Source organism: Mandrillus leucophaeus, unplaced genomic scaffold (assembly GCF_000951045.1).
Source record: "Mandrillus leucophaeus isolate KB7577 unplaced genomic scaffold, Mleu.le_1.0 Scaffold221, whole genome shotgun sequence".
Lineage (NCBI taxonomy): Eukaryota > Metazoa > Chordata > Mammalia > Primates > Cercopithecidae > Mandrillus > Mandrillus leucophaeus.
In genome coordinates, this window is record NW_012102266.1 from 4,071,185 (window position 1) to 4,092,268 (window position 21,084).

The 21,084-nt window shown below is 38.8% G+C and overlaps 1 protein-coding gene across 2 annotated transcripts in view; it reads right to left on the minus strand.

Annotated features, from left to right (window-relative positions):
* The window catches only part of GRAMD3 (GRAM domain containing 3), a 141,548-nt gene extending 129,175 nt beyond the window's left edge, over positions 1–12,373 (minus strand). The window contains exon 1 of one of the 2 annotated variants that reach the window (XM_011981207.1): positions 12,012–12,373. In XM_011981207.1, coding sequence (XP_011836597.1) covers positions 12,012–12,139 — 128 coding nt within the window. In that variant the 5' untranslated portion in view covers positions 12,140–12,373. Of the gene's footprint in view, positions 1–522; positions 779–12,011 lie in introns of those variants that run through there. The other variant, XM_011981208.1, reaches the window with a different exon arrangement.
* Positions 12,374–21,084: the final 8,711 nt, after the last annotated feature.

Here is a 21,084-nt window from a genome sequence, read left to right on the forward strand (position 1 = left end):
AATATGTTCTGAAATTGGCCAAAACTGCTGTAAATCACTATTCAGTAAATACTTGAACTAGAGCACAGTTGCTACTATTTTAAATTTAAATTGGAAAGGCAAAAAGAAGGCAATTATCTTAATATTTTAATAATTATTATTTTAATAATAGCTCAGGTAATTTTGATACCAAAGTCAATTTGGGGTTAAACGATTTGTTTTCACTTCCTATGAACCTGAAAGTAAGTTAAGAATTGAGGAATTGCATAGTGGCCAGTTATCCAGTACTAAGAAAGTACTACAGAAGGCACTAAAAATTATTTTTCCTTAATAGTAGTAATAGTTCTATTTGCTCAGAAGAGCACATCCCTTATTATATACCCCCTTCGAATCCACTGGTCAGGATGCCTAGGCTGTACCTTCTCTTCCCATGGCTGATCCCTACCTCTGGGAATGAAAAGGGAGCTCTCCAAGGGTCACCAGTTGGGTAGCTGAGGCCACCAGGTGGACAGATGTGGATGGCGGGGCCCAGGCTGTACCCACCTGAGGAACACCGAGCTGGGGCTGTCTGTGGAGCTGCGTGGGGCCTCCACGTTGGCCTTCCTTGGGCTGCCCGGAGTCTCAAACTGGAACATCGTGTCACTAGAAGGCTGCCTTTTCTTCACCATTGTGCGCTTATCGATCCCCAAGTCAAGGAACAACCTTAAAAGCTCATTTCTGGGTCTCCCAAATAGTATGAAAATCTCTGTGTTTCAGCTTTGCACAGTCCTTGCATTGCAGGAAGCTCTTTCTTCATGTGACTCTTAATCTAGCTGAGGCTATTTTTTTTACAGTCAGTTAATGAGTAACATTTCAGTGTGACACAGGGCGGTTTTCATCCTACCTATATTTGCTCTAAAGAAATAAATGTGTTTGGGAAATTCAACTTTTAGTTCACTAAGATGAACACCACTAAATCTGAATGTAGTCAGAAAAGCATGGAAAAGCAAACACCTAAACAAAACAATGAGGTGCAGAGACTGGCAGCATCTAAACATGAAAAGCAGGATGCTTTTTCTAACCACCTGAGCCTGACCAACAGGGTGAGCAATGTGGATGTGCTTTATGCCTGTACTCACACAGGAAATAACCAGCACACTGTGTGTTGCAGCCAATGTTTGGCAGATGCACAGCAGTTTCAAGGCTGCATTCCTTGGTCCTTGGGACTCGAAGAGTTCTGGAGTTCTTATGGAAGTGATATACACAAAGTCAAGGGAGTCTCAACATTCAGGTTACATATTTTGCTGGGTTACAGGAGGCTGTGACTTGTACTCAAACAACAACAACAAATACAAACTAACAGTAGGAGGCGAGAGTTCGAATTTGTCTCTGTTGCTTGCTGGCTGGGCAACCACAGGTGATCCCAACTCTGCTCTGTTTGATATCTGTTATGCTGATTTCACACGATTAGAATGAAATACATAGGAGAGTATGCAATAGAGATTTGCAATTATGTGTCATTATTGTTACCTAGATATGCATTTTGCTAACAAATAAGTTCACAAAATGACTTTCTTCATGTGACAAATGTTCATGCACGAGGAAAACCTTCGTTACTAGCACCAGGGAAGGATTTGTTCCACAGTAGCTATGTTCTCTCTCCTTGTTCCACTTGTGATTAGTCAGTGACATTGCAGAATGGCTGGCTTAAGAGAAGTACATAGTTTCTGATTGTGGAAGAGAGCAAAGTTTCCTGGGAAATCAAAGCAAACCTTTAGCCTTGGCCTCATTAGCATTTTGCTCTAACCAACTGCTAACCTGGCAGGGACAGGTCTGTGCTGCTCTACGTGCTGTACTGACCCTAGGAACAGTTTTGAAGTGAGTCTTTCAGTGGTATTACATTGTTTTGGACAATATTTTCCTGCTGGGTTTTCTTGGTTTTAGCCCTGAATGCCCTAAATTCCAGGAACTCTTTAGTGCTGGGCAAACTGGGGCCGGTGGTCACCCTAGTACTGCTGAGCGCCCTCATGCTACAGTTCTGATGATGCACCACCCCCAGCTTTCCTCCCTGTCCTTCCTCGACAGAGCATGGTCTATATTTCTCTTTCCTCTCTTATCTCTGTGCTGAAATTGTGTGTTGAAATCATATTGGAGACATTAAATAAGCTGTTATATTAAATTGCTGAATTAAACCAGTCACCATTCCTCATACAATAGCAACAACCTGCCTGGGAGTTTCTGCTCCTTGTAAACAAAAAACAACTCTTGCTGGCACAGATGTTAATAGTCAATGAAATATAGTCTGTTATTCTTTGTCTCATGCAGGTTTGGATGACACAGGGGTAATTCTTAGCTTAGAACAAAATGTCTCTAAAGGAGGAAATTCCAGTGTCAGTGAACAGTCTTTGAACTTATTTTTCAATAGGTAAGCTTTCCTCATACTCACTCAATACTCAATCAACGAATACATATTTATTAGTAAAGCTCTTTGCTAGCTGCAGTGAGTGATATAAAAAGTTTTAAGAAAATGGGTTCTTGCTTCAACAATGAAGCTAGGATAAAACAATCTACATAACTGAAAAGTTGACTAAAAATAAAAGCGACAGAAAGGCAGTGAATTAGGCTAATATTTATTGAGTGTGTACTAGCTAATATCTTTTAAGTAAATATGACATCTCTACTAGATAATTTCATATATAACATCTCATTTAATCGCTGCCCAAATTACATTTTTATAGATTAAGAAAACGATATCTTTAAAAGGTTAAACCACTTGGCCATAATTAAATAGTAAGCATGTGGTCATGCTGGAATTCATTCATTCATTCATTCATTCAACAAGTATTTACTGAGCATTTACAGTTAAAAGGAGGCAAATCAATTGAGACTGGCCTGACTTAAAAAAGTCTAATGGAAAATGTGGGGTTTGAGTTTCAATGTGGTGACATGGGAAAGGCAGAAAGGGAAAGAAGTAGTGCTCGTGAACAAATAAATGGGCATGGACCAGGTATGTGTGTGAGAGTGGAGAGTGTGTTAGTGAAATAGAGGAATAGTGAACATTTATCTGGAGGCTGAATTATGAAGGATACTGAATGCCAGTGTGGTTAGTTCAAACTTTATCCTGTAGGTAATGGAAATAAAATGATGAAAGGTGAGCTCGATGGCCATGTGCACGATGCTTTGGAAGCAGAATGAGATGAGCTGGTCCCTTTACTGCAGTCTGCCGGGTGATACGGTTATTTCAGTTAGGCAACAATTTACTAGCCTATCGGAAGAATACTGAAGTAGCTAAAACAATATTGGCTGAACTCTTATGTAAGATGTTGAGTTAATCCTTATTTTAAGAAATGGTGTCAAAGGTGAGATTTTCTGAAAGTCTAGAGCAGGGGTCACAAACTCAAGGGCCTTTAGGAACCAGAAAGGTAAGTTTCTGGGGGTAGGGACAGAACCCAGCAGAGAGTGGTAAACACAGGAATGCTTATGCCTCCCTCAGGGCATTCAAGTTTTAAACACAACAGGTTCTGGTGAGAGGAGGCATCCTAAACCTGTCTGAGGGCTGGAGTCAGCTGGGGCTTCCCGGGTGAATTTCACTTCTTGATACGAGCTGCCTGTGATAAATCTGACAAAATGTGCAAGTAGTTATAGCTAGACTTTATGTTTAAATAGGAATAAGGTTTTGATAGTACATGATCATTGAAAGAAAATGTGAATTCTGACAGCTTTATTTTCAGGATTAATGGCAGTTGACTGCTGTGCAGCCATCCACAGCCACTGCCTGAGCCCTTTGACTGTTGAGACATGGGAACTGCCCAAGCACTCCTAGCCTGTGCCACAGCTTTCGTTTGTGTGTGTGCAAATTAACACAAAGACCAGGTGGTCAAAGATAAACAAGTGGAATAGGACGTTTATGTAAATATAACGACAAAAGGAACATGCACAGTGGCCAAAATGAATAATATATGATAATAAATAAAATACAACTGAAATAAAAATCACAGAGACTCTTTTATATCCTACCATGGGAATTGAGAAATAATGTTGAAAGTCTTCTCGGCCTGGCCCAGGGGCTCACGGCTGTAATCCCAGCACTCTGGGAGGCCGACGCGGGCAGATCACGAGGTCAGGAGATTGACACCATCCTGGCTAACACGGTGAAACCCCGTCTCTACTAAAAATACAATTAGCCGGGCGTGGTGGCGGGCACCTGTAGTCCCAGCTACTAGAGAGGCTGAGGCAGGAGAATGGCGTGAACGCCGGAGGCGGAGCTCGCAGTGAGCTGAGATCCGGCCACTGCACTCCAGCCTGGGTGACAGAGCCAGACTCTGTCTCAAAAAAAAGAAAGAAAAAAAAAGAAAGTCTTCTCAAGCTCTAGTTTTCTTTGCTTAAACCCTACAAATTAAAGTTTGGCCATAAGAATTTTTTCTTTCTTCAATGAAACAAGGTCCATAATTCAAAGAATATAGTCTTGTGCAACGATGATAATAATCTTTGGTTATTATATCCAAGCATTCTGGATTCCATAAAAAAGAAACTAATATGCCTACTGATGCTAGGCTGGATGGATGGAAGGTGGGGAATTCATGCCTGTATATTCCCCTTTTCCTCCTCTCAATCCTTTTCCTCTACTTCCTCCTCCTCCTCCAGTTTTTACAGGTGTAGGATTTGGATATTGAGACATAAGATCAAAACAAAACAACCAGCTAAACAGAGCTTCAAGATGGAGTTTTCCAGAGCCATGGAATATTCACTTACACTTAGAAATAAACGAGATTTTCTCTACAAATAAGCAAAGTTAGAAATAGTTGTTCCTTAAGATTTATTTGATAAATTATGGTGTGTTTAGGCCATTATTAATACAATTAGCTTGTATACTCTAAGCACATAGTTCTGTGATTTGCATAAAAAAGCCTTGGTCTGGGCCAGGTGATATGGCCCATGCCTGTAATCCCAGCACTTTGTGAGGCCGAGGCAGGTGGATCACCTGAGGTCAGGAGTTTGAGAGCAGCCTGGTCAACATGGTGAAACCCCGTCTCTACTAAAAGTACAAAAATTAGCCGGGTGTGGTGGTGCGTGGCCTGTGATCCCAGCTACTCTGGAGGCTGAGGCATGAGAATCGACTGGACCCAGAAGGCGGAGGTTGCAGTAAGCCGAGATAGGACCACTGCACTCTAGCCTGGATGACAGAGCAAGACTCTGTCCAAAAAAAAAAAAAAAAAAAAAAAGATTTGGTCTAGTAAAATCACCTTGAATTTCAGATATCTCCATGGAATAACCATGTATGGAAAACCGGTGTGTGGGTGTAAAGTAAATATATCCACATTCCTGGGTTTGGCTGTTTGATTTTTGATTTAATGGTTTAGAGTGTGAGTTTAGGGATCAGGTTGCCTGGAAAAGGGTGGCTTGATTATTTCATTGCTGTGTTACTTTAGAAATGGACTTAACTACTCTGAGCTTTTGTAAGAATGCGAATAATAATAATATCTATTTCAAAAAATTGTTTGGAGGACTTGATATAATACGTGTAAACTTCAAGTATGAAGCCTGTACATAGTAAGCATTCAGAAAATATTACTGATGGTAATAACAGTGAAGATTATGATCTTTGAGCTGGTCATACTTCACTCATGTTGAGTGGAGTCATATGATATAAGTGAAAGATATGATTTGCTTTTCTCAATAGGACAACAGCTATGTGTTTGTACATGGTTTGTGGAAGACCTAATCCTAGAGGGAGGGAAAGCGTTCACAGTGTGGGCCCGTGGAGTGTTGACATTGGTGATAATGGGCCTGCCAAGCAGCCTGGAATATTCCAGTCTAATTAATGGGCTAAAGCATATCTTAAGTCCCTTCCTTTCTCCTTCAAACTTCTTTATTCTAATGTTTTTTGATAAAGAAGGGAGGGGATTGATTTATCTCCCAAGTTGTGAACCCTTTGAGAGGATGCAGAGAAAGGACATATGTTATCCCCTTGTCAGAAAACTATTACTATCTGTTGTAGGTCATGACATTAGAGGGAGTTTTGCCTCCAGAAGATTAGAAAATTGATCTTGCAGCTTCAGTAAACAAGTAAGTAAACATGGCAAGATTGGACTTAAGATAATCTTTCTTTTTTTGTGTGCATTTGGGGTTTTAAGATATAAAGGTAAGAAATTTGAAAACCCAAGTTCCTATTCTAGTTTATCCACCAGCTTGGGTAAGTCTTTTTAGTGCTTTTAACTATATTTGCTTAAATTTATAAAATGAATTGAGATAGTTGATTTTAAAAATTTTGTTTGTAGAAATTTCTGTTGATTGATATGTTTATGATGTAAACAGTGGTGTATTGGTAAACCAGTTTTCCAGGAAAAAAAAAGCTCTTATTTGTAGCATTGGCCAATTTCCACAGTGTAAATACTCCCACCACAGCTGACTTCAAGCTGCTGATATGACACATGGAACGTGACTTTGGGAATTGCGCCTGTAATGAGCTGACAGTTGAGCAAGCATGAGCTGACTCCCTTTACACTGCTGTAAACATTTAAACATTCACATCTGGTTGGTTGATAAAATGTATACATTTACATTTGACCCAGATTTTAAAAAGCAGCATTCTTGATTTCAATAGCATTATCATCTGTCAAATTGCATAGTGGTTATTGCATATTCTGCCTTTGTTTGATTTTATGCAAATTGATAATTATTTTCAGAGAATACTTCTGAAGATAGTATGATTCTTAGTGTCTCCTATAAGGTTATTTTTTGTATTAATTTTATTGGCCTAAGGGATACATAACATAAATTTACTATTTTAACCATTTTAAAGTGTATAGTTCAGTGGCATGAACTACATTCACAACTCTGTACCACTAAGGTTTTTAAAATATACTGTTTTTTTTTTGATTTACAAAACAAAATGTATACTCATTACAAACATTTTGAAAATAAACAAAATATAAAGAAGAAAAAAAATCATCTGTAATCCTCAGCCACCAGAGATAATCACAATGAACACTTGATCATCATCAAAATTTATGTTTTGCTCTAAAGGATTATGAAAATCATTTGGTAATTCTGAAAGTATATCCAATATTCACTAAATACAATCTTTCTTTTCAAGAGGCGTTACCCTTCAAAGTGAGAAACAGACACATGTTCTCTGTTCCCTCCCACAACTGGAGCACCAGGTGCCAGAGTAGCGGAAACAGAATCAAAGACATGTTTGGAGAATTCTATCAAACAGATCTCAGAAAGATTGTTTGGGAATAAACACACCACTGGCCAAGATGTTTTTGAGATTAGTCTAGAAACTAGATGATAGAGGATATAGAGGATGAGGTTTTAGAGCCAATAGGAACCTTAGAATGCATGCACTTAAAATACTTCCTGTTATAGATCTATCACTAGTGGGAATAGGTCACTAGAATAGTTGGTGGCAGAGCTAGGGCTGCCTCCTGATTCATGTTCCACTCCTGACCTGATAATGTAGGTCTTCCTTACACCATGCTGCTTTGTAGAATTCCTCCCTGTTGTGACTCTTGAGAGAATGAAAACATACCAGCAATAGCTCATCTGTGTTAAATATTGTCTTTGTGCAGGACAAGAGAGGGAAGTGATCCCACAACCTACACTTCCATTTTTGCACTGCTATTGTGTGAAGTAATTACATAGATATTTATTCTGAGGCATTAGCTGTGTTAGGTTCCATCATTAATTATAATATTTCAAAATGTCCACAATTTTCTGAATTTCAGGAATTTCCTCCCTGTAGTTTGCAATTAGATCCAGACTCAGTACATACTTTGTTTAAAAAAATGCAGACTCTCTGTTTGTATTCTTACCGTGCTACTTAATAGCTGGAAGATTTGAAAATCTCTATATTTTAGTTTCCTAATCTGTAAAATGGGAATAATAGTACCTACCGAATAGGTTTGTTAAGAAAGTACATTAGCTAATATTTGTAAATACTTTAAATATTGTCTGGAACATAATAAGGATTTAGCAAATTTTATATTTATTTTGACCAATATTTATAATAAAATCATAAGGTCTTATTCAAAGTAACTATCGTTTTGGAGTTTTTTAAAAAGACTTATTAAGATATAATTTACATAATACAAAGTTCACTTGTTCGAAGTGTATAATTCAGTGGCTTTAGTACATTTACAGAATTGTGCAACCATCACCATCATCTAATTTTAGAATGTTTTCATCACTCAAAAGAAACCTTGTACCCAAGAGCAGTCCCTCCCCATCCTCCCTATTTTCCTCTTCCACTCTGCCCTAGGCAGCCACTAACCTACTAATTTACTTTCTCTCTTTAGAGATGAGACATTTCATATCTCATCTATACATATAGAAAAAGTACCTATTATGGACATTTCATATATAGATGGAATCATACTATCTGTGATCTTTTGTGACTGTCTTCTTTCACCTACAATGTTTTCAAAGTTCATCTCATTTTGTGACCAAAAAGATTCTATTGTATGGATATACCAATTGTATGTATCCATTATTTAGTTGATGGAGATTTGGATTGTTTCTACTTTTTGGCTATTAAAAATAATGCTATTATGGATATTTGTGTACGCATTTTTATGCAAACACATGTTTTCAATTCCCTTGATTATATATCTAGGAGTGAAATTGCTATATTTAACTTTTTGAGGAACTGACAAACTGTTTTCCAAAATGGTTGTAACATTTTACATTTCTGACCAGCAGTGGATGAGAGTTCCAGTTTCTCCACATGCTTGCCAACACTGCTTTTTGTTTTTGTTTTTGATATGGCCATTTGAGTGGGTGTGAAGTGGTATTGCATTGTGGTCTTGATTTGCATTTCTTTGATTGTCCTTATTGGCCATTTGTATATTCTTGTTGGAGAAAAATCCATTCAAATCCTTTGCTCTATTTTAAAATTGGGTTGTCTTTTTATTATTGACTTGTATGCTTTATATATTGCGGCTACAAGTTCCTTAAAAAATGTGAGTTGCAAGTATTTTCTATCATTTCATAGGATGTCTCTGTACTTTCTTCATGGTGTCCTTTGAAGTACCAAAGAAAGTTTTCCATTTTGATAGAGTCCAATTTATCAATCTTCTCTTTTATCACTTGCGATTTTGGTGTTGGGCCTAAGAAATAATTGCCCAACCCAATGATTATTTACTCATATGTTTATTAAGATTTTTATAGTTTTAGCTCTTATATAAGGTCTATGATCTACTTTGAGTTAATATTTGTGTATGTTATAAAGTAGGGGTCCAACTTCATTCTTTAGAATATTGTCCTGGCACTACTGTTGAAAAGGGTATTATTTTCCCATTGGATTATCTTGCCCATTTTGTTGAAAATTAATTAACCATAAATGTTAGTGTTTACATGCACACGTATTCTTATTGTGGCACTATTCACAATAGCAAAGACTTGGAACCAACCCAAATGTCCATCAATGACAGACTGGATTAAGAAAATGTGGCACATATACACCATGGAATACTATGCAGCCATAAAAAAGGATGAGTTCATGTCCTTTGTAGGGACATGGATGCAGCTGGAAGCCATCATTCTCAGCAAACTATCGCAAGAACAGAAAACCAAACATGGATGCTCTCACTCATAGGTGGGAATTGCACAATGAGAACACTTGGACACAGGAAGGGGAACATCACACACCAGGGCCTGTCGTGGGGTGGGGAGAGGGGGGAGGGATAGCATTAGGAGATATACCTAATGTAAATGACGAGTTAATGGGTGCAGCACACCAACATGGCACATGTATACATATGTAACAAACGTGCACGTTGTGCACATGTACCCTGGACTTAAAGTATAATAAAAAAGAAAAAACATTAAAAAAAAAGTTAGTGTTTATTTCTTGGTAACTATTTTAAACAATATACATAGAAACGTATTCAGAATTAATGAATTTGATTATCTCTGTTCCTTTTGAAGATCGTGTGTTTTTATCCTTTTTTATGTAGGTCTGCATAAGTCCAAGGCCAAGACTTTTGGTACTTTTCCTTAATTCTTCCTGATAATCCTGAAATCATAATTTTCTAGGTAGTTGTTTACTTCACCTGTTTGTAATAATGGCAATAACAAAGAACACTAATAATGATGATTGTCAACAAAATCTTAAGGCATTTAGAAAGCATGAACTTAAAGACAGGTAAAGTGAAAGGCTCATATACTATTATATAATAGTTTGTATCTATGTTGCTGTTGATTATATATATTTCCTCAATTTAGCATTCATCCTGCTATTTTTTGAAACAGTGAAGTGTAGCAAGACCAGGCCAAATTCAGAAGAGGTGACTGAAATGGTGCTGCCCGATCAAAAAATAGCTGAGCTCACAGAATCTTTTAACATGTAAGTCAGGTGATAAACATGCAGTTTAGAGCTGAAGAAATGCATGTGGCTAATAACAAATGAAAAAATATCCTCTACTAGTACTAAAAAACAAAGGAGGACACCCAATTGGGTAACAAACTGGCAAGGAGTTTTTGAAATGTCACCACATTTGGGGTGATGGTGATAGACTTAACATGCTTGTGTGCAATGCTGGGAATGCTTCTGGGAGGTAGGTATTAGACTCATTTTGCAAAGGAAGAACTGAGGCTCAGAGTGCCTATTGAACTGATCTCATGTCCCACAGTTTGTGACACTCAAACACAGATATAGAAGCTTACCAACTCCTCCAAAGCTACAGTGAGCAATTAACCCAGACAGGAAAGACGTCATTTTGAGATTTTTGGTTAATTAGAGTTAGAATGGGACCTCTGCCCAAAGCACCTGTGAAAACGCTATAGAGTGAGGTAGGGTTTGGTGACTGGGCTGGGCCATCATGGGAACTGCAGAGCCCTGGGCAGTTTATATGAGATACCACGTTTCCGTGCTTCTTGTTAGATTTTCAGAAATGGAAGATGAGGAGCAGAGGGAATTTATTCATTGTGTAATTTCTATATGCCTGGCATTTTACACATAGAAACTTATTCAATCCTCTTAGTAACGCTAGGAAACAGATTTTTTTGTTTGTTGTTTACCATTTTGGAAATAAGAAAACTGAAACTCAAGAGAAACTGTTTCTTTTCCTAGTCGACACATTCAGTTAAATGGCAGCAGAGTTGGGATTCAAATGCAGGTTTGTAGAATCCAAAGCCCAGTCTGAAAGGAAACTAGATATCTTAATCTTCCCACCCATTTATATTTTATGTTAGGTTTTCACTTCCCATCATGCCTCATCGACAGTGTTTGTCTTCACAGTGTTTGTGTGTACCCTTCACATGTCCTTCTGAAGACATTCTATTTATTGCCCCAGCTCTGGGCTAAACCTAACGACCCTCCAATACAATTATTTATTCTTTGGAGATAGGATTATTTGAGGGATTTTATAGCAATTATAGTCAGAATAATAGAGGAATTTTTAAACAAATTAAATATCTCTACATATACTTGTTACTCTGCTAGCAGTTGTACAAAATTTAAAGTAAAAAACAAAGTAAAACCCCGAAAATCAAAAATCTAACCCATAGCGCCTGCTTACAAGGAACTCATAAAACCTAACCCAAACCCAAACCTACCTTTCTAGAATAAAAGGAACCTAAAACCAAAATGTAGACAGTTGACATGGCAAGTGTGACTTAATGCAAATATCGTACAATCCTAGTTTTCCTGAGCTGAAATGGCAAATACTGAGTTCTCCTGAACACATTGAGTCTTAGATTGCAACTGTATCTTTCAAGTCACTCCTAGCATTGCTCATTGCCGTCTCCACTTGAATTCCCCTTTTCAGCTTGAGTGACATAACAAACCTCAAACTTCCAGTTTTGTGCAATACAGCTATAAGCAAAATGTACTGGTATCAGAGGTTTCTGAGGACATTGCAGTATGTGGAATCATTCTTGCTTTTGTTCAAGATCCTGATGATAAACAAGGAACATTCTCCCAGTGGGCAATCAAAGACATTCTCCATGTGGAGACACTCTGTCCTTAAGATACCAAAAAGGCCTTTTACACTGCAGAAGCCACACTCTACTCCCAAATGGTTTTTCCAGGTCTGAGACCTGTCACTTACAGTTCCGGGTCTGGACCCACTGGCTTCACTTCTCTCCCGTGGAACACACTCTTCCAGGGCATGAGCTGTGCTTGGAAAGTTTGCTGAATGTTCCTTTTTGCTTGTAGGACTTGCTGTCTCCTTGTCATCTTCTAGAGGCCAGGTGATCTTCAAGAAACTCTGGGGAGTATCAGGAAAGAACTTTGTATTTACACCAGATCTGTCCAACCACAGCTCTTTGAGCCAGTTGGCCTGCTCTTTGCTTGCAAGTGCTATCTTGGAAGGTTTCTCTTCCGGAGTCTGCTCAGAGGGATGGGACCAGCCGCACTTGAAACCCACGTGTGAGACATCAAATGACCACGGAAACATTCAATGTGACTTTTAAGATAATGTTAGGTCTTTGCCTTAAGAGCTTCATCTTATCTCGATGTTGACTTGGAGTCACATCACTGACCCTTTACTCATGATGACGTATGTCTTTCCCCAATCCTGATGCCTTTCTTCACTTTAGAAGACAGTGATTGTGTGTTACCTCAAAGGCTCCACCACAATTCACACTAAATGGTCCTCAGTTGTCCTACAAGTTCATGACTATTCATTACATAAATTAAACAAACCTAACGCAACTTTGATATTCACTATTGAATGGCATGATCAATGTCTTATCACCTGTGTCTCATATGTGCATTCTGTAATCAGAATATATATTTCTCTTTAGAGTATGTTTTGTGTCATATTCATCATGATTGTTTTCTCACTGTGGGGACTCAATGAATATTTACTGATGATAAATCTGTCGTGCTGGAAAGCAAATTCACAGAGAAGCTGAACTTTCTCAAACTTGCTTCTTTTTAGCTGTTCTACCATGTCACTAATGCAGACAGCAAAGTTGCTCATTAATTAGAAGAATAATGAAATGGCATTCAAGTTTTTCTTTTATTTACTCTGTTTCAAACAAAAATCTGATTGGCTGAACTCAAATAATTAAATAGTTTTAGGTACTTAATTCACTTTAATCTAAGACCATTGCAAAACAAAGTGTACATTTGGAGATGATTTACTTGCATAGGAAATACTAAGGTAAAGATTTACAAATGAGAAAGAAGAGTACAATTTGCTTGAGTTCAAAACTAGGTAATAGAACAAGAGATATCCATGCAAGATATTATTTAGAATGCAAACAACTTATATTCTCTATCCTTTCCTTTCCTTCTTTTTTTTTTTTTTTTTTTTGAGACCGAGTCCTGTTCTGTCACCTAGCTGGAGTGTAGTGGCACAATCTTGGCTCACTGTAACCTTTGCCTCAGCCTCCTGAGTAGTTGAAATTACAGCATGGACCACCACACCTGGCAAATTTTTGTATTTTTAGTAGAGATGGGGTTTTGCCATGTTGGCTAGGCTGGTCTCGAACTCCTGAACTCAAGCAATCGGCCCACCTCAGCCTCCCAAAGTGCTGGGATTACAGGTGTGAACCACCGCACCCAGCCCTTTTCCTATCCTTTCAATTAAAATTTGCCCTCAAGTTGTGGTAGATTGAATGCATTGATAATCCCAGCTACATGAATGGCCTCTATATATCCATAGCCTTTGCCTTATAGCTTTGTAATTTCTGCCCACTCTTACTTGGGCTGGTCTTGTTACTTGCTTTGGCTAATAAAATGTGGCAGAAGTGATACTGTGACAGTTTTGAGTCTAGACCTCAAGAAGCCTCGTGGGTTTCTACTCCTTCCCTGTGGTCACTATGACTACACGACTGAATTAGAGGCATCTCCACATGAGACCACACGGCACAGAGCTGAGTCATTCCGGCTGTCATAGACCACCCAGCTCCCCAGTGACCTGCCAAGTCCCCACAGACACAGGAGTGAGCCCAGCCGAAATCTAACTGATCTAGATGAGCAGAACTACCTGACCACCTGTAGATTCATAAAAAATAATAAAAAATTGTTTCAAACTGAGGTTTTGAGATGGATTTCTACATAGCAATAGCTAACTGCTTCAGATCCTATATTCGTATAACTAATACAGTAAGGTGATAATAGCTCCAGGGGCAATTACATTTTAACTGTTGCCAACCACTTGAGCTAAATGAGGGTAATTTTGAGAGGGTCTTCAGGTTCAGTAGGTCAGCAGGAGGAACTTAGGCAATACAATGGATCTTCCTGGAATCAAAGCCTGATATGATTTAGAGGTCTGCTATCATGAGAAATAGGAAAGGTAGCTTTAGGGTAGGGTAGATTACATCTATTAAAGATCTGAAAATTGTATTTGTTAGTCCTACGAACTGTTGCCACTACAATCCCACTTCACCTCCCACTTCCCCTTCCATACTTCCACTTCCCTCCGTGGTCACCAGGCAAAGTTTAGGGTAGTGCTCACCACCCAACTCTTCTCAGGTATATGGGAAGCCCTTCTTCTCACCCTTCTAATAACTGCACTCCACGTTTTTTCATTGAAGGGGTAATATACCTTTAATGTGAGACAAACCTGGCTTCCAATCTTGCCTTTTGCCTAACATGTTAAGGGCCCTTGGACCTGCTAAGGGTTTACTGCCTGTGTAGTCCAGTTTTCTCCTCTGTGAAATGGTGATGAGAAAAGGCACTTGACAAAGCTCTATTTTTTCTCTTTCCTGCTTAACTCTACAAGGTATATACTTTCTGCTGATTTAGAAACTACATTATAGGTCAAAGGTTTAGCAAATATTAACTTCCATTTTACTGCCTTTCTTAATAACAGCCAGACAAATGAAAGTTCAGAGATTTTACATCAGGTGAATGGATCCAATGTCACACATATTATTGGAGATGAGGCCATAAATACAGTAACAGTTTGATTACTCAGTTTGTGCTTTTTTTTCTTTTAAAAAAGGAAAAACTCTACCTCTTACTCCATATTATGAATATGTAACAAAGTCATTCTTATGTAGGCAACTAACTCTTCATAAACCACAGGGGTTCTATTTCAGAAAAACAGAGGCACTTGACTGCCTTCTCTAGGCATCTTATCTACCCGAAAGCCCCCTATAGACACCTCATAAACTCAGCTTTTAGGAAAAGAGCTGAAGTAGGCTACTCAGAGGGAAAGGCTGTTGGGAAAGTTGGGGTAATGTTAGTAATAATAAGTGACATCATAGTGATGGAATATTCTAGAAAAAAAAGAGCTCCAAGGTTGGTGTCAGAATACTTTACTAGTGGTGGAACTTTACTCAAGTTACCTTATCTCCCTTGGCCTCAGTTTTCCCATATGTAAAATGGGGGCTTGGGGTAAATCCATGCTTTCCTAAATTGTGGTCTGTGGACAATTTCTCTAGCCTGTGTGGAAGCTGGCAAATACGGCACACAATTTTTGTCCCTTAAAGGTCTATATGAAGGTCTGCATTTAATAAATCTATTCGACTTTATTAACTCGGGCTCAATCAAATAGAAATGGAAAACTGTTAATATCCTATAGGAAGAATCTCCTTTTGGAAATGCAGAGGCTGATGATTCTTAAGACTTTCTCTGGCTGTAAAGACATCTGAGCCAATAGAGAGATTTTAGTTCTACTGCAATTTACTGCAGAGCCCACTTTCACCAAGGAAGGAAATAGGGAAAAAAAGGTCATATTTTATTGATTTCCTACTCTGTCAGGCAATGTCTTAGATATTTTACACATTCCTTATTTATTCCTTGCAATAACTGTATTCAGTATTATTATTCTCACCTTACCAATATTGATTTTAACCACATTACTTAAACAAAAATAACTACTGACCCAGCTACTTGGGAGGCTGAGGTGGGAGGATCGCTTAAGCCCAGGAGTTCAAGGCTGCAGTGAGCTATGATTACACCATTGTACTCTAGGCTGAGCAATAGGGTGAGCCCTTTCTCAAAGAAAGAAAGAAATAAGGAAAATCACTGAAGGCTTATTGAGAGAGAAACAATACAACATCAGTGTAGAGTCAGTGGAATCAGTCCTAGATACTCTTCTCTATTGACACATTCTCTCAGTGATATTATTCATCCTACAACTTTAAATGCTATTTATATGCTGATGATACCCAAGTCTTCTAATTCCCCTCTTACTTCTCCCTATTAAACAAACATCTCAAACTTACTGTAACCAAAATAGAATTTTTATTCACAGCTCTCCACCAGAATTTTTCTTGTACCATTTTACCATTCTGATATGGTTTCCCTGTGTCTCCACTCAAATCTCACATTGAATTGTAATAATCCCCACATGTAAAGGGTAGGGCCAGGTGGAGATAATTGAATCTTGGGGGCGATTTCACTCATGCTGTTCTCGTGGTAGTGAAAAAGTCTCGCGAGATCCGATGGTTTTATAAATGGGAGTTCGCGTGCACACGCTGTCTTGCCTGCCACCATGTAAGACTTCGTTTTGTTCCTCGTTCGCCTTCCACCGTGATTGTGAGGCATCCCCAGTCATGTGGAACTGTGAGTCAATTAAAACTCTTTCCTTTATAAATACTTAGCCTCGGGTATGTCTTTAACAACAGTGTAAGGACAGACCAGTAAAAGTCTTCCTCATCCACCTGGTTGATCAAACAGCAATTTAGGTGTTGTTAATTTCTCTCGTGCCCTTGTTCCCCACATGCAGTTCATCAACAAATCTTATCAGCTGTGCCTTCAGAACATACCCAGAATTTCACTGCTCCTCTCCATTGGTGTTATTACTAGTCCAATCTGCCGTCTGTTGTCTAGACTATTGCAGCAATATTCTAATTGCTCTCTTTCCACTTGTGTCACCTCTATAATTAGGATCCAGGATGATTTTAAAATTTAAAAATAAGAAAAAGAAAAACCATGTTACTCTTCCCTTTAAAACCTCCTAATTTTCTATTTCACTAAATTGCAACCTCTGGCCCTGCTCAGGTCTTTGCCCACATCTCCACCCTCATTTAGCTCATGCTTCCTTGCGTTGACTTTCTTCCTAATCTGCAATATACCACGCTTGTTTCTGCCCCTGGATGTTTGCACCTGCTCTGCCCACTGACTGTATAGCTTGCTTTCTGGCTCTTCTTGTCATCATTCAATTTCAACTCAAATGTCACCTTCTCAGGGAGCCTCCCATGACTACCATGTCAAAAATAATCCCAACTTGTGCAGAAACTATTACACCTCTCTGCTTTATTATGTAAAAGAGTTGTCATTCTATCATTATCTTGCTATTTTTTTCTCTGTACATTTCTCACAGTAGAATGCAAATTCATGAGAGCTTATATATTTTTTTGCTTTGTTCAACCCTGTATCCCTACACCAATGGGTATCACAGTGCCTGGTACATGTAGTTGCTCAATAGATATTTGTAAGATTGCTATGGTTTGAATGTGTTCCTTCCAAAATTCAAAGAGTGCCAGTGTGATAACAGGTGAGGCCTTTAAGAGGTGATTAGGCCATGAGGGCTTCTTCCTTGTTAGTGGGATTAAGGTCCTTATAAAAGAGGCTTCATGAACCATAGTTAGCTTGCCCCTCTTCCTCCTTCCTTGTGAGGATGTGGCCAAAAAACCCACATCAGAAGCCAGAACCCTGATCTTTCTCAGCCTCCAGAGTGGTAAGAAAATAAATTTTTTGTTTTTTTGCATGAATTACCCAGCCTCAGGTAATTTGTTATAATAGCACAAAGAGACTAAGACAAGGATTAATAAAATGTTATATGTCTTGCTTGGCTTTCTAGCCATTTCTATTCAATACACATCTAAAAATGAACATTCATGAGGATAAACACAATGCCTTGGAGCAGATTCCAAACAGATAAACTCTTCAGAAAAACTGAAATGAGATTATCATCTGCACAGGATTTTTTAATGTGCAAAAATCCGAGGATAAAGAAAGGATAAAACAGTTAAACTGTCAAATGCTTTCCCATTGAGGCAGTGGTAGCTTAAGAGTAATCTGATATTATTTAATAATATGATTTATTATTTAACTGATATAATGTACCAAATAGTTCTGGTACATTCTTAAAGTCACTGTTTCCGGAAAAGGACAGGGATCAAAACCACAAATGGTTAAATATGGCTTTTAGGAACTGGTCAGACCATTCTTTCTTATCCAATCACTCATTGCCAATGAGGCCACCTCTTACGGTGGATTTTCCTCTTCTAAATATCTGCACTGAGAAAGTAAAAGGCTAAGGGAAGAGTACTGACACAACCTCCTCTCAAGATCCTTCAGAACGAGCCTGTCTGTTATAACCAAAATCCAAGGAGAAGCTGCTAAACTGATACCGAACAAAGTATCTATTTTGGTGTGATGTAACCCTTTTCTAGAAGGTGGGGAGAGGTGGAAGAGAAAGTGGGTAAGAAGGAAAATGAACACACTGTATACTTAAAGGAAAATAGATATTGTACCACCAAGTTCCATCTTTGAATTCTTGGCACCATCTAGTGGATAATGAATCCTAATTTAGAGACCCGTCATTTTATTAAATGGTCGTTCTCAAACTTTCTTAGTATGCCTCACAATCGCACAGAACTTGTACAAATACCCCACACCTATACATTCTGATTTTATAGGTTTGGTGTGAGACTTGGGCATCAGAGTGTTTTTCTTTCTTTCTTTCTTTTTTTTTTTTTTAACAAGCTTCCCAGGTCATTCTGCTTTAACTGATAGTGAAACTCAACTGTCTCTTTGGAAGTTAGCCTTTTGTTGGTAGGCTAACTTTGTAGGAAGTTAGCCTCTTTTTTTCCCCTGTAAAAATATTTATACAGTATATTTTACATGTAAAATCAGAGAGAACTGTGAGCAACACTATTTTGAAGTTTCTCTAAGAAGTGACATATTCAAATAAAAATAGGTGAATGTGAACTGGGGGTGTAGTGGGATAGCCTGAAACTCATGCGGCAAATCGGTGCTCAAATCAACCTATATCCAACTAAATATGACAAACGTCATTTGTAATCTGCCTAATTTCAGGCATCATTTTCCAATTGCTCATTATCTGCTATCCACTGATTTTAACAACTTAAGCTTTTTAACTTCTCATTTTGAAATATTGTAAGAGTTACTTCATCATTTCATCCAGATCCAACTATAGTACAATTATCAAAATTAGAAAACTGGCACAATACTACTACTTCATACGTAGACCTTATTCAAAATTTTCAACTGTCTTTCTAGGCTGCAATCCAACCCAGGGGCCATGTTGTATTTTATAAGCATGTTTCCTTGGTCTCTCCAATCAAACGGTTCCTTGGTCTTTTTTTTTTTCCTGTCAATTTGAGGAGTATTGGACAGTTTTTTTAAGAATGTTCCTCAATTTGGGTTTTCTGATGTTTCTTCCTGATTAAATTCAGTTTTTGTATCTTTGGTAAGATTGCCACAAGGATAGTCTTTGCGTTCTTCTCAGTGCAGCAGATCAAGAAGCACGTGATGTCAATTTCTTATTGATTTAAATTTTGATCACTTGGGGTTATAGAGGCTCCTTGGGTTGTTCTCTTACAAAATAATCCTATATCAGGTGGTTCTAAGGAGATGTTTCTGATTGTCTTGTGGTAAGTTTTTCCTGGGAAGACACAGTCCACAGATAAATTTGAGATAACATTGTCTGAAAAGATGATTTTTGGAGATCCAGGGTTTGCATAAACAGCTTAGGAGCTCCAGGATATCCGTGCACTTTCTAGGAGACCTTTTACATCAGACTTTCTGTGGCTTCCTAAGGAAATGAATCTTGATGTATGACCTCAGACAGGGGGCAGCAGGTACAGCTGGCACATGGATTCACAAATGCTTGACTGGCCCTCTGATTTCAGCTGTGACTATACTGGACAATTCTCTGCAGGCTTCCACTTATTTCTAGCTGACATTGTCTCACTTCAAGTGCTTCATCTAATACCTCAGGTATTAGATTAATTTATTAATCTAAAGAAAATATAAAGAAATTAGATTTTTGGTGCTGTAAGGAACTTTCTAGGCCATGGCGCATGCCCAAAGGTGGAGGGAACAACCCTTGATCTGCGGGGTATGGGGGCCAATGGTTAAATACTCCTCTACCTCTAAGTCAGGCAGAGCCTCATTATGAAGGTTGTGAATACTGGGCCCAGGATTTTATCCCATGGACAGAAGTGTGCTTGAGCGGAAGAGTGACGGCAGAGAGAATGTTAATTAGGATCTAGCCACTTGAATAATGTGGAAGTTAGATTGATGTGGGAAGTAAATAGGGGCAGGAACAGATAACCAGGAGTTAACTACAGTTGTCTTGACTGGAAATAAATTGGGACCAAACTAGGCAGAGCAGTTCTGTAGAAATTTGAAGGTGGAGACCTGATAGTAAAACCCCAACTATACTAGTACATTTCCCTTACTGAGTTGGTGTGTTTGGTAGCCAATGAAATGGGCTCTGTCTCAGTTATCTCTTGCTATATAACAAACCTCTCCCAAATGTAGTGGCTTAAATCGACAATTTGTTCACAAAGTTGGGCAGGGCTCAGACAATTATGTCGCTGCTCTTTCTGGGGGTATAATCAAATAATAACTGTTATCAGGAGGTTGTGCTATGGTCTGAATGTGTCCCCGAAAATTCATGTGTTAGAAACTTAACCCCCAGTGCAACAGTGCTGGGAGGTGGGGCTTTTGGGATGTGTTTGTCAGAGCACTGATGAATTAACGCAGTTATAGGAAGAGCTTGTGGGAGTAGATTGGCTTTTTGTCCTTCTGCTAAGGGAGGACACAACATTTCTCCTCTCTGGGGATGCATTATCCAAAGCACCATCTTGGAAGCAGTGAGCAGCCCTCATCAGTTGCTGGCCCCTTGATCTTGGTCTTCCCAGCCTCCGGAACAGAGACACTTCTGTTCTTCATACTCAGTCTGGGTATTCTGTGATAGCAGCACAAATGGACTAAGACAGGTTGGTTGGGGCCTTCAGAGTGTGTTCTGCCTGGTCTCTCCCTGTGGTGGCCTTGCTCACTTTTCTCACACGGAGGCCTCAGGTCCAGAAGGCAAGAGCAAAGTTGCAAGCTTCTTGAAGCCCAAGCTCAAAAGTCACACAACATCACTTCTGACTTATTCTGTCAGTCCAAGCAGTCATGAGTCATCCAACTTAGATTCACATGGTGGGAAACACTCTATCTCTTGATGGGAGGAGCTAATACAA